At 31.8% G+C, this 15,180-nt stretch overlaps 1 protein-coding gene across 8 annotated transcripts in view; it reads left to right on the plus strand.

Moving 5' to 3' along the window:
• Positions 1-15,180, plus strand: part of LOC134685208 (serine/threonine-protein kinase BRSK2-like) — a 58,516-nt gene that overhangs the window by 10,911 nt on the left and 32,425 nt on the right. For all 8 annotated transcript variants that reach the window (XM_063544710.1, XM_063544712.1, XM_063544709.1 and 5 more), the window contains exons 2-3: positions 5,154-5,248; positions 12,663-12,748. In XM_063544710.1, the coding sequence (XP_063400780.1) occupies positions 5,154-5,248; positions 12,663-12,748 (181 nt within the window). The remainder of the gene's footprint in view (positions 1-5,153; positions 5,249-12,662; positions 12,749-15,180) is intronic.

Here is a 15,180-nt window from a genome sequence, read left to right on the forward strand (position 1 = left end):
TACAACACATTTAGCTCATAATGAAGGAGCTTTAATATAATTATTTCTATACTGACCTGCAGATTATTTATTCATCAGATATAGAAAGATGGGGTATATATATATACATGTGAGTGCCATTGAGACAACTCTACATCAAGTCTATTAATTTTGCATACTTGTATTTATACAATCTGCAAAGTTTGCCATTGATACATATAGTTATGCAGCATAGCTTCATTGTATAATAAATTCAGTAATTTCGGTTTTTACTAATATCCGTATTTACAAAAATTTAATGGAGTTACATTTTAAAAAATTTCACATTATTTTTTTCTATGTTGAAATTGTATGTGTGTGAGAGAATTTATCCTCCACCAAATGAAATACTGCTTGTTAATCAGTAAATATTCTATATAATATAAATGTAATTTCATGGTAAGTATATTTAACCAAATTCATATAAAATGGTAATTTTTGAAATCTCAAGAAGAGATTTTATATGAATTTATAGGGTTAAATATACTTACCACAATCCACCACCACCCCTGGAATAAATTCAGTTTTTTGTTCACTTAATTGAAATTATTCAATTAAAAGACAAATTAAAACTAAAGCTAGTGTATGTTACACAGGTGAACTATGACGTAGGTGAGTACATCTCATGGATGTAATTTTTAATCACCTAGTTAATTGCGATGAGAACATGTTGTGAAAGCAAACATATTCTATATAATATAAATGTAATTTCATGGTAAGTATATTTAACCCTATAAATTCATATAAAATCTCTTCTTGAGATTTCAAAAATTACCATTTTCATCCCAAACGGGAATCGAACCAGGAACCTTTGTGTTAGTAGTCCGATGCACTAACCACTACACCACGGCTCTCTTGTTACGGAAAACCTTACATGCACATTAAAAACCACCAGTTGAAAAGGGGGTAGAAGAGAAACAGGTGTTATTACTGACAACAATTCATGTATTGAGTACCCATTACATCAGAAAAGCAGAAAATAACCAGGATAACAGTTATATTTATTACAATGGATTTAATCAAACCATGGGGAACTATAATCAACAAAAATTGTGTACTGACAGGAATTTCAAAGGGGGTTAAATACAATCACACTAAGCTTTTAGAGTAACAATTCAAACAGAATGTTGACTTTAAAGGCGCTTTTTGTTTTCAAGGGGATTTGTACTAACGCCCTCAGGCCCCTAGCCATGAATTTCCAAAGGGGGTTTGTTGGACTCACAAACTCAACTTTAACAGTAACAATTCAAACAGAACATTGACTTTAACAGTGATTGTTTGTTGTCAAGGGGGGGGGGAGTAACCCCTCGAACCCCCCTGGCTACGGGTATGGCCATGCACTCTATGGCTTACCCTTGCTGTATACATGACAAAAAGGTTACTTGGAATTTGGTTATTGTTGTTTTTTTCATATAGAAATTGATGTCCCAAATGAGTAAGGTTGTTGCTGTATATCATATTTGTTTTTTGTTTAGTTTTATGTACATAAATTAAATCAGGCCATATATACATGCACATATGAATTTATGAAGGTTACTGTTCTTCATTTTACATAAACCTATTCTTCTCTGAGACTCTCATAGAATGACTAACAATTAAAATTTAAATAGCAGTACTTTAAAGATGTGAGTTTCGATCTTGTGGATAACAAAATATGCTAGCTAAATAGATGGTAAAATGTATTCAAAGACATATTACTCAATCTGGATGCATTATTCAAACATGAGTGTGTTTTGGTATACATGTATATTTGAGCGAGTTTTGGTATATACATTTTGTATATACATGTATATTCCCCTGAACGTCATATTAATGCTGAATCTGCAAAAAATGCAGAAGTTAGATTGAAAGTCCATTGGACTTTAAACTTGCACTACAATATTACTTGCTCATGTTGCTTGTGAATGTCTTATCTACTGTTCATTATTTCTTTTTTCTGACTTGTACCCCACTGATTGCTATCAATTGAGTAATGTTTTCTTCAGTCAAGCCATCATTTACTTCATTACACACGATTGATAAGTATTTAGATGACCAGTTGTGTTACCTTAACTAGCCTGTCTGGAAATCTAATAAGCTTGTTAATTGACTGTTGAAACTGGCCAGTTCTTTGTTATGTTTTGTTATCCAGGAAAAACAGTTCTGTTCTTGATATGGTCGACCAATGATGAAATTGAGAGTGCAAGTGCTCAGTCCAAAAGTCTAAATCTTTTTTTAATTATTTTTTTTGGACATACGTTCATTTTGTTATGTCAGTAGTGGGCCTGGTCCTCCAGTTAAGTGGGTAAAATTGAATTAGGGCCCAACCTTTAGGCTGGTCGCCCTATAGTGATCAGTCTGTCCGTCCGTAACACTTTAACCTTGTGTCCGCTCCCTATCTAGAGAACCATTATGATTTCATACTTTATACTTTACATGTTTATTAACCACCACCAGAGTTGTATGTACAACTTCCTAGGTCAAAGGTCAAGGTAAAAAAAACTTTGGTTTCAGTTGACAACCCAGTGTCCTGTGGTGAAGATCATGTCCGCTCTATATCTTGAGAACCGTTATGATTTCAAATATTATACTTGACATCCATTTTAACCAACACCAGAGGGTGTGGCATGATGTATGTACAACTTCCTAGGTCAATAAAACTTATTTACCCCACGTTATTGACAGCGGGGTCCACAGAGATGGCGTTCATCTCAATGGTATTTAATTATTTAGGAAATCACTAAAGCATGACTGGAGCGGGCCCCTTCTCATGAAAATTTGGCATGACATAAACTAGTTGTATCTGCACTGTACAGGGCAAATATGTATCCACTGAACAAAAATTCAAAACATAAAAAAAAATCAATGAATCTTGTCAAAGCATATATTTGACAAATTGTACTGCCTGATAGATGTTCCTCTAGAAACTTTTTTCTTGAAACAAATTTGTTATACCCTTCATTTCTATAGCTATCGGAACAAATACTGCAATATTTGGTAAAGTGGATACATTATAACATGATATTTCTTCCATTTGTGACTCCTCTTATAAATACACTGTATATGAAAAAAAAAAAATTCATGACATCTTTAGCATAAAGTGATATTTTCAGTTGTATGTTTTTGCATGTACATGTACATGTCTTTTTACTTTTTAAGGGCTTATGTGGTTCAAAAAGTCTGATGTGCTGTCATATATTTTTGGTGATTTCTGCTGTCTCACAGTTACTGTTAATAATTATGTACTATTTAAACAGTTTGAGTTGTACATTATAGAATAATTATAAATACTATGACTTCTCTTTTAACTCCTACAGATCAATAGATGTGGACTTTCTATCTCATATCAATGGAATTTGTTGCTTTCGTAACATTGTGATTACTATTTTATTCCAGGAAGTTTTCTATAATTTTGAGTTAATTACACTGACGGCAGGTGTGCTGTATTATATATCATACCAAGATGGTACTTTTGTTCATGTTACCTTTCATGTTTCTAAAGAGCTACTTTGTCTGTTAGGTTTAAATTGATTTGGGAATGCATGTGAACAAAGACACTATTTGTGAATATGCAAGTAAAATATGCATCATACTATAACCATTATAATCAGTGATCAGCTGTCAATCCGACATCAAAAGATGGAGAACAAAAGGCAATTGTCATTTGGAAAAAAATGTTAATTCTTCAGTATTTTGAAGGTTTTTTGTTGAAAGTCGATTCTTTTTGATACTAAAGCACTGGCGGATCTAGAAATTTTTATAAGTGGGGACCTACTCCAGTCACGCTTCAGTGATTCCCTATATAAGCCACATATATAAGCAACCAATTTTTTTCAAAAAAGGGGGGTTCATGGCCCCCTGTGCCCCCTCCCCCTTAATCCGCCTCTGTCAAGTAAGAAAAAAAAACATATTTAGGAATGAATTTGCCAATGATTATATGCTAACTTTTCAAAGACAATTCATTACATCGGACAGTCTGTAGCCTGACCAACTTAACTAAGTTGTATCAGCAATAATTTCATCATCAATCATCCTTCGTGATAGCCCCATTACCACCCTGATGTATCAGACAAACTTTACTTCCTGGTTTCAAAAGAAAGATTACATAATGAAGAACTACAGTGTACTTACTATCAGTAGATGTGATAGAAATGTGTGGGTTTTTTTTTTTTTTTTTTTATATAGTTTCTGCTTTCAATGTCATTGCCGATTGTTACAAACCATAAATCAATATTATATATATGTCAGTAACTTTTTTCAGATTGAGGTTCTTTATTTTATAATATTGTCTTTTAAGTCTATAATATAGATCAATCATAAAGATGTACTTACTGTACATATGCAAGTTTATAGTTTGAGTTAACTCAGTCTGAGTTAATTCAGTCTGAGTCATTGTTGCACTGTCCAAAATTTCAGCATTGCCTTATTTTGGACCAGCTTATGTTCTGCAATATAGTACTAGCAAACTCCTTCTTATGAACCCTTCTTTAAGATCTTTCATTTGCTAGGGGGACATTATCCATATATTTTGCATTTCCTTGTTGCACTGTGGGTTTTTAAAATCAGACAAGTAATTCAACAAATTGGTTGTGGGTTTAAAATTTGTGAAATAGAGCAATGCTTGGAAATGTGATCATGACTCTTGCATTTGGGGTTTTACTTTTGTAATGGAACGCACAAATGATTGGTTTTGGTTCTTGCATATGGGGTTTAAGGAACAAACAAATGCTTTATTGATAAGATAAATGTCCGTTTATATGTATATCATTATCAAGTTGTAAATTGGACAGTTTGTTGGTTTTTTTTTATCAGAAAATCATAGGTTTGTTCTTGAGTGGGTCAGAAAATATGTATTTGTCAAATGTATTTTAAAGCTTTTATATCCTTGTTTATTGGTTAAACAAATCAGTGGTTGGTATCATTCTTGAAGACATTTCATACATACATGTACATGTATATAAGAAATTTGTATTTTATCATGTATTATTTTTTTGAATTTGTGGAAGAATAAATTCTCTCAAAACTATACCATATAAATACATGTACCAGTAATACATTTTGTGTAATATGCTCAGAATTTATTGTTATTCAAACAAATATGTATGTAAACAAACATTTTTATATGTGTCTAACTTTGATTTTATTCTTTATTTTAGGTCTTGTGAAGCTTGGTGTTCATTGTGTGTCAGGAAAACGTGTAGCCATAAAGATTGTCAATAGAGAGAAACTTAGTGAATCTGTCTTAATGAAGGTAAAAAAAAATATAAAGATTTCATCGAGTGTTTTAAAAAAAATGCATACAGTCAAACCTGAGATAAAGCTTACCTCTGCTTTGCAAAAATCTTATCTCTTCAAATTGTCATCTTTTTATTATTGGAAATAGGACAACTTTTTTTGGTATAATGGATTGTTGCAAAGACTATGTCTGTCAGTTATGGTTCAACTGACCTTGACCTCATTTCTTGCATCCCTTTATTTGATATGTGGAATGACTGTAAGGTGAACATGTCCAGCTTCCTGACCTTGACTTCATTTGCATGGCCAATGTTAAGTTGTTGTGGTTAGGTATGGCTCTCAGATTCTATATGTAAGCAATAAGTCAGCTATATTTGGTGTATGAAGGATTGTCAAGTGTACATGTATGTCTGTGAATGTTCATCTGACCTTACCCAAATTTACGTTATCATTGATAATGTTAAGTTTTTTTGTTTGATACATGTTGTCAAACCTTTATCTTAAAGACTTTACTAGCATAATCAGTTAAGCAAGTGATGTAATTTAGAGTGTGCACACTTGTGTTCAACTGTTTAGACAGAGGTGATTTACAGCTTGATGAAATTGTAAAGAACCCTGACTATTGTTAAAGACTGTATGATGAACCCTTATGTTTTTTGGTTATTTGTGTTATTGTTTAGATATTCATTAACTTACATAGATATAGGAAGATGTGGTGTGAGTGCCAATGAGACAACTCTCCATCCAAATAACAATTTATAAAAGTAAACCATTATAGGTCAATGTAAGACCTTCAACACAGAGCCTTGATCCACATATGCTATTTTATATATGTAGATATAAACCAGTACCGAGTACAAAGTATTGGTAAACTTCTAAGAGAGAAAAAAAAATTCAAAAGAAAGAAAAGAATTTAAGATCTGTGCCACAAAATAAGTTTTCCTTCACAGGTTAAATAGAAAAGTCTAAAACCTTTACCCAAAAGAAAAGTCAAAAACCTTTACCCTGGTATGAGGGGGGATAGGACCTGTATCGGGACTCTGGGATTGGGTGTTATTAAGCTCATGATTTCGGGATTGAATCTTTCTGGATCTGGGAATTCTTTTTTTTCGAATTTCGGGACCTCAGGATTTCATGTTTTTAAGCCCCGGATTTCAGGATCAGGACCCTCCAACCCCTTTTCCGTTATGTTGAACAATATCAAACTTCACAGTATTGGATATTCTTGGACTTCCGAAAGTCTAATACTTCAGATATCAATAATTAATACTTAATGAACCTGATAATAAAGATGTACAGGGTACAGCAATATTAATTGAATTATGCTAGAAAGCTGTTGGTGATTGCTTCCTAATAGAAATATTATTTGGTTGAAGATAAACAAACTGATGAGGATAAGCAGGTGTGGAAAACTCAAGTTTTTTACAATTCAAAAACTAATTACATCTAGCTGTGATGTTGCAGTGTGCAATATTGGTGTATTAAATTCTGTGTAAATTTTAAAATAAATCAAATTAAATAGAAACTTCAATCATTCTGTCATATCTGATTAAAAAGTTGAATCTGAGTTACATGTTCTTATCTTCAGAAATGAGATATATCTGCATTGATAGTGAAATTATTCAGTACTGGTTTCCTGTATGGTGGGGAAATAATGCTAGATAATACAGATCTTTGATAATTCCAAGAGAAATTGTGAATCTAGGGGAGTTTCCTATAGTTACATCCTTGCTTTGGTCTCATTAATGCATCATTTAAAACACAGTAATTGATGTCTGAAAAAATTAAGCTCAATCATCTTGGGAAAATATTTATACCAAATCTTTACTTGAAGATTAATTTTAATCTGTTGTTGTCACATTTTGTTTGGTTTGTATGTTTCAAATACATTTCATCAATACTATCCACTCGTAAAAACATTACTACAAATAAATGTAGGAAAAATCTACAAAATTTACATCATGAAACTAGTACAAACTTCTTCTATTGTGTTAATAGACCAATGAGGAAAAAGGAAACCCAACTCAAAACATCTCTTGTTAATCTTAACTATTACTAGAAGGTCTTATCAATAGAATAGGCAACCCTCTCCTACCATTAATAAGAAGGCTTTAATATGAATAAAAGGTTATGGGTTGTACATTGAAGAGACAGCAACCCAACAACCCAAAATATAATGATATGATAAAGAAGATATGGTATGATTACCAATGAGGCAACTTTCCACCACAGTTCAAATGAAGTCGATGTTACATAAAAGGCAACCTGCATGTGGGAAGGATAGATATGACAATTTATGACATATATGACATTTATGACATGTATGACTTTTTATACACCTTGTAAATAGGTATCACATTGTCATTGTGGTCATAATTTTTGGTCCTATATATCAAGTTGTTGTCGTCATCTTCATCAAGGTTTTCCGAAGACAGATGGTTTCCGGTTAATAACTTTGATAGAAATCAATAAAATTTTAACGCAAGGTTTATAACCACTAAACTAAGGTAAGGTTGGGATGGATTTTAGGGGCTATGGTCACAACTGTTTGTGAATTAATGGCCAAAAAAGGGGCCCAAATAAGAATTTTTATAGTTTCCAGACAATAACTTGTGTGTAAGTGTATGGATCTTTCTGGAATTGTACCATAAGGTTCCATACCAAAAAAGCAAGGTTGTGATATGTTGGGGGTCATGGCCCTCACTGTTTAGGAATTAGGGGCCAAAACAATACTTTTCTATATTGCTTATTTTTTTTTAACAATTTTTCAATGGGGTATTATTCTTGAATTCTTAGGAGATTGAGATCAAAAGGGTCCAAAATTAAACTGTGTTTGATTTTATGAAAAATTGAATTCTTGGGGTTCTTTGATATGCCAAATCAAACGGTGCATTTAGATTTTTAATTTTTGGTCCCATTTTCAAATTGATCTACATTACGGTCCAAAGGGTCTGAAATAAAATTTAGTTTGTTTTTTTAACTAAAAAAAAATAAATTCTTTGGGTTATTTGATATGCTGAATCTAAACGTGTATTTATATTTTTGATTATGAGCCCAGTTTTCAAGTTGGTCCAAATTGGGGTACAAAATTAAATTTGGTTGATTTCAATAAAAATTGAATATATGGGGTTCTTTGATTTGCTGAATCTAACCAAGTATTAGTTTTTTGGATTTCAGGCCCTATTTTTGAATTGGTCCACATTGAGATCAAAAGGGTCCAAAATTAAATTTTGTTTGATTTCATGAAAAATAGAATTTTTGGGGTTCATTGATATGCCAAATCTGACCGCGTATTTAGATTTTTTGATTTTTGGTCCCGTTTTCAAATTGGTCTACATTTAGGTCCAAAGGGTTCAAAATAAAACTTTGTTTGATTTCAGCAAAAAAGATTTCTCAGGGTTCTTTGATATGCTGGATCTTAACATGTACAGTGTATTTAGATTTTTAACCGGATTTTTGTGACAAAAATGTCGGTTATTGATTTGGGAATGTACGGTGGGCGGGCGGGCGGGCGGTCAGTCGGGCAGGCGGCAATCAAATGTTGTCCGTGCATTAACTCATGAACCGTTCAACCAAAGCTTTTAAAATTTTAATATGTTGTTACTGACAACTAAATGAAGGTCAAGTTCAATAATGGCAATTTTGACTTTTACTGTTCAGGAGTTATGGTTCTTGAAAGATTGAAAAATGGAGTTTCCAGTTGTGTCTCTGCATTTATGCATGAACTGTTCTACCAATGCTTTCCAAATTTTAATATGTTGTTACTGATGACAAAATGGAGGTCAAGTTCAATAATGACGATTTTGACTTTTACCGTTCAGGAGTTATGGTTCTTTTTAAAAGATTGAAAAATGGTATTTCCAGTCGTGTCCGTGCATTTTCTCATGAACCATTCAATAAAAGCTTTTGAAATTTTTATATGTTGTTACTGATGACAAAATAGAGGTCAAGTTAAATAATGACGATTTTGACTTTTACCGTTCATGAGTTATGGCTCTTGAATGATCGTGAAATGGTGTTTCCATTCACGTTGTTGCATTTACGCATGAACCATTCAATCTAAGCTTTTCAAATTTTAATATGTTGATACTGATGATAAAATGGAGGTCAAATTTGATATTGACGATTTTCACTTTCACCATTCATCAGTAATGGTTCTTGTGATACATGTATTGCCCGGACTCAAATAAATGTTAATAAATCTGGTTTGCTGTTGTTGTGACAGCCTCTTGTTTATTATGGGCCCAGTTTTCAAGTTGGTCCAAATCAGGGTCCAAAATTCAACAAAAAATTGAATGTATGATGTTCTTTGATATGCTGGATCTAACCATGTATTTTGATTTTGGATATTGGACCATAATAGGTAAAAAAAAAATAGTGCTTAGACCACATTGATTGTGTGTCAAAACCTATGATGTGTCAAATATTCAATCACAATTCAAATTCTGACCTTAAATGTTGTGTCCATACTTGCCCAAACTTTGCAGGGTTCAGCCTCTGCTGCCCTTTTAAGCTGAGCCTTGCGGAGCATTTTATTATGACATTTTATGACATAAATGCAATTACCAAGTCAGGACATGAATATGACAGAACTTTGTTTTCTATTGTTTGGTGTATTTGCCTTGATTTTGCCATTTGTTAAGGGAATTTCCATTTTTAATTTTTCTTGATGTTTGTTATTTTGCTGGCCCTGCAACAAGGTTGTGGAAGCCATATAATTTGTTAAATAGATATAGGAAGATGTGGTATGAGTGCCAATGAGACAACTCTCCATCCAAATAACAATTTATAAAAATAAACCATTATAGGTCAATCTACGGCCTTCAACACAGAGCCTTGCCTCACACCAAACAACAAGCTATAAAGGGCCCCAAAGTTACTAGTGTTAAACCATTCAAATGGGAAAACTAACAGTCTAATCTATATAAAAAACGACAAACACTTATGAACCATATCAACAAACTACAATACAACCACTGAACAACAGATTCCTGAATGAGGACAGATGAAAACAAATGCAGAGGGTTTAAACATTTTAATAGGTACCAACCTTCACTCTACCTAAAACAATACTGTACATTACAACATAGAAGGATGGACTATAAAAAATCAATTGAAATGGCTTAACTCAATCAAGAACATATCAACACAAACAAGTGAATATACACTGAAGAATAAATTTGATCTATAATACAATGTAAATACAAAATCAATAAGATAAGGGGTGCAGTCTTGTTTATCTGGAACATGTATTAGCACAATAATATGAGAGTGAATGTAGACAATGAACTCTTTAATATTCAAGTGTTCAATTATTTTGTAATGAAATTGGTTTATTGTTTGTTCATCTAAAATCCCCAATACCAGTGTTTGTGAAATGGCATTTACCTTATTACACTAAAGACTTAGAACAAAAATTTACAAGTTGAGGATTATTATTTTTACATGTTTTTCTGTTTGAATTATTTCCATAGATAAACAGATGAATTTGATACAGCTGTGTTTACTGCCATTATTTTTTAAGTAGTCCTTTGGGGGTAATTTAAAATAAAAAAAATAACCACAATTTTTGGTTACTTGAAAAAAAAAAGAATAAGTTTCTCTTATGTCTTACAGAGTTTGATATAAACAGCCATAATCCATTTGGAAATCTGATATAAGCTATATTCCAAAACCAGTTATTGTCTTTAGGGAAATCTGTTATATTACATGCAAGTTATTCCCTTAGGAAGGTTTTTTACGAAATGTCTTAGATAAATTAAGTCACTTGTATGTTGTATAATAATGTTTAACTTTGTATTAAGTGTTTACATAACCAGAACATTCTATGATGCCAAGGTCTTCTGCCTACATTTTCCATGGATAAGATTCTATAGGGAAAATAACTTACACTGAAGAAATTTTGTGGTATTTGCTAATTAGAATATATACATTGTGTTGTATAGCTCCCTTTATTAAATCTGCCTTGAACTTCAACAGAATCAATGTTGTCTATCGATTAATCAGTTCCAATATAAGTTATCGGAGGCAGTTCTAACTTTGCTTTTATATTTGATAATGTCTGTTTTGTTTTCTTCATAATTTTATTTTTATTGATAATTTTTGATTTACTTAAATGAAGAACAAATTTCCTATTATGATACAATACCAGCAATTCAATAAAATATTACAATGAAAGAATAATGATATTTTATAAAAATTGAGTATCATGAATCCAGATTTATTCAGGAATACTATCAAAGGTTTTATAATGAATTGGGTCAGCAGAATAATAGGTTGTGAGGTCAACTCAACAGAAAGAACAACACCACATCTTTTAGAAAAAAATGCCATATATTTATGGTGTTTAAATCCCTTGATATTTAAGTTATGGCAATTATTTATATGAATTCTGATTTCTTTATGTCTACTGTACCAAATGAATTCTGGTTTAACACAAACCAGAATACTAATCATTTCCAACAGAAAAACAAACAAGTGTGCAGAAGGATTAGATATAAGTGCATTTGGATACTAGAAATTCTGCATGCTAGAATAAAAAATACACCACATAACTAGAGAAGGGGATAGTAGGAATTTCTGAGCTGTTTTCATAAAGAGGTGGTAAATATTTTTTACCAAATCGAAAGAATTTCTGGCAATACCAATGAAAGGAATATGTTTTGGCGATTTGAACATAAATTTACTACTACCGTTGGTTCTGAAAGTCAGTAAAAGCTAAAATGGTGCAGATGTACTAAATTGAAATGAGAAAGGAAAAAGAAATTACATAGTAAATAGTTTGATAAGTCATATGCATTTAAAGGGCATTGCTCTGAACTGTTATTTAGTATGTAAATACAAGCTAATGATTAAGCATTGTTGTCTTAATTACAGAAATAAGACAGATAAGGACTTTATCCTTTTTGTGTTAAATAACAAATGAACAAAAGATTTGTTGATAATTGAGAGGATAGACTTCTTGGTATAGTCTGTCTGCATTGTAATGCTTGATGTCAACAAGTTCATTAATTCATGCTGCTGGCAACTAAGATTCTGTTCATTACCTTGATGCCATCATTTTTACGGTACCATTGAAAAAAAACAAAAATTTCATGATATCAACCAAGTTTGGTTGAGAGTTTTTATAGTTTTCAACAACTTTGAAGAAAAATATATAGTTTTTTGGATAGTTAATTTCATTTTGTTTTAAAGTACATCACTCATTGAATATTTGATATCATAGGAATAAATAGTAACAGAATGTGTTTTTAGGATTCAAAGGTGATAAATTAGTGTTCTCCAAAAAGCTTGAACCTAATTTCATTAAGTCATCCTCTATTGTAGCCTGATTATATTCAGGTAGATGTTGATAATTGTTTTATTTGAATTTTTTTCTTAGAATATAAATTTGATAAAAATCATTAACAAGTGTATTTATTTTATTGTAGGTTGAAAGAGAAATAGCCATCATGAAGCTTATAGAACATCCACATGTGCTAGGACTATTTGACGTATATGAAAACAAAAAATACTTGTAGGTATCATTAACTAGAGAACAAGGAAGTAGAATAGGTCATTAGGTTGTCATCTGGCTAACTTTGATTGTTTTTATTGCAAAAAAACAAGCTTGTCATTTTGCCTATGTATTAAAAGATATTCTAATGCTCCTCGCTTGGCTGGGCACATGTTGCATTTAGAAGTAAGAAATGATTTATTACCATTTTACAGTTTTGTTGAGTGGAATAATGTACTTTGGTTAACTCGTTAAGAGATGTATATTAAAACAAGTGCATTTGCAGATGCATATTCTATTCAATACATGCTTTGTTAAATTTAATTTAACAAAGCATGTATTGAATAGATAGCAGCATTTTAATAAATCTTACACTTTTTTTTCCTGAACATAAAGAAAAAAAGATAAATTTACAGTATGTAGAACTATTAAAACTGATATTGGAGCTGCAGAATTTGTTCTTTGAATTTTAATTCAATTAAGATTTAAGTTTGAATAATTTTTCGAAAGACATGCATGGCTTTTAAATAATGTTGTGTTCTAAGACTAGATGCCCTTCTGGATTCTGCTTTGCTTACAAAGAAAGTGCAGACAATAAAATCATGAAAATTTAGGTGTTCTTTTCAACCATAAATTGTTTAAATGTTTGTATCTAAGATATGATTGAAAATGTACTATTACTATAAAACATTGTAATTCAAGGGAGCTCATAAGAGAATTCAACATAACTGGCAGTTTATATAAACAATGGTGGATCTTTTTTTTTCATAAATCATTCTCATTGCACACTCTAAAGTAAATAATATGGTTTTAACTTGACATCCAATGACAGTAATTTGAAGATTATTGATATTCATAAGCCAGGAAACATGATTTTCATAAATCTTTCCTTATCCAAACAGCTTATAGCAAACATTATTCTGTTTTGCACAAAATAAATCTGTTAAAGTACAAAGTGACCGAAATAATTACATGTTTCTGTTCTGTCACCATTCTTGTCTATAGAGAATAACACAAACAACACCGTTCAAACATGTATCTGTTCTGTTACCATTCTTGTCTATAAAGAATAACACAAACAACACCATTCAAACAGGTATCTGTTCTGTCACCATTCTTGTCTATAGAGAATAACACAAACAACACCATTCAAACATGTATCTGTTTCTTTTACCATTCTTGTCTATAGAGAACAGAACAAACAACACCATTCAAACATGTATCTGTTCTGTCACCATTCTTGTCTATAGAGAACAGCACAAACAACACCATTCAAACATGTATCTGTTTTGTTACCATTCTTGTCTATAGAGAACAGAACACACAACACCATTCAAACAGGTATCTGTTCTGTCACCATTCTTGTCTATAGAGAACAGAACACACAACACCATTCAAACAGGTATCTGTTCTGTCACCACTCTTTGTCTATAGAAAACAGCACAAACAACACCATTTAAACATGTATCTGTTCTGTTACCATTCTTGTCTATAGAGAACAGCACAAACAACACCATTCAAACATGTATCTGTTATGTCACCATTCTTGTCTATAGAGAACAGAACAAACAACACCATTCAAACATGTATCTGTTCTGTCACCATTCTTGTCTATAGTGAACAGAACAAACAACACCATTCAAACATGTATCTGTTATGTCACCATTCTTGTCTATAGAAAACAGTACAAACAACACCATTCAAACATGTATTGTTCTGTCACCAATCGTGTCTATAGAAAACAGTACAAACAACACCATTCAAACAGGTATCTATCCTGTCACCATTCTTGTCTATAGAGAACAGAACAAACAACACCATTCAAACAAGTATCTGTTCTGTCACCATTCTTGTCTATAGAGAACAGAACAAACAACACCATTCAAACATGTATCTGTTTTGTCACCAATCGTGTCTATAGAAAACAGCACAAACAACACCATAATTATATTTATTGTACTTGTAATTGTTCAATCACTCTTCTCTTTTGCGATCAGTGGTTCTATCAGTCACTTTACCGTTTAACAAATAAAAACTATAAAATCAATTCTATAAAAAGCTTTCTGTTTTTTATGAAGGTGATAACACATTTATTTAATTGTTTATAAATGCTTAGCCTTGAGTCTATTGGCCAGTCTGTCTCCTTTGTTAATAAAAATTGTCTACAGATATTTTCTGATGACAAAAAAATAATTGCCCATAAATTGTCATCCTGGGGTTTCTTTACCAAGGTTAAAGCACATTGGAATAGTTTGTAATCACTTAAAATATAAGGTCATAATCATTTCTGAGGGGAGGGGAGGTAAATTTTACAGCACTCATACATCATTTCTGTAATCATGTCTTTCACTAGAAAATATTGTCAATTTTGCACAGTTTTATAATTTATATAGATAGAAGGCGTGCCTGTATCCCTGCTCTATTAAAAGTTTACAGCACTTGCATAATCGCCA

This window comes from Mytilus trossulus, chromosome 9 (genome assembly GCF_036588685.1).
Source record: "Mytilus trossulus isolate FHL-02 chromosome 9, PNRI_Mtr1.1.1.hap1, whole genome shotgun sequence".
NCBI classification, from domain to species: domain Eukaryota; kingdom Metazoa; phylum Mollusca; class Bivalvia; order Mytilida; family Mytilidae; genus Mytilus; species Mytilus trossulus.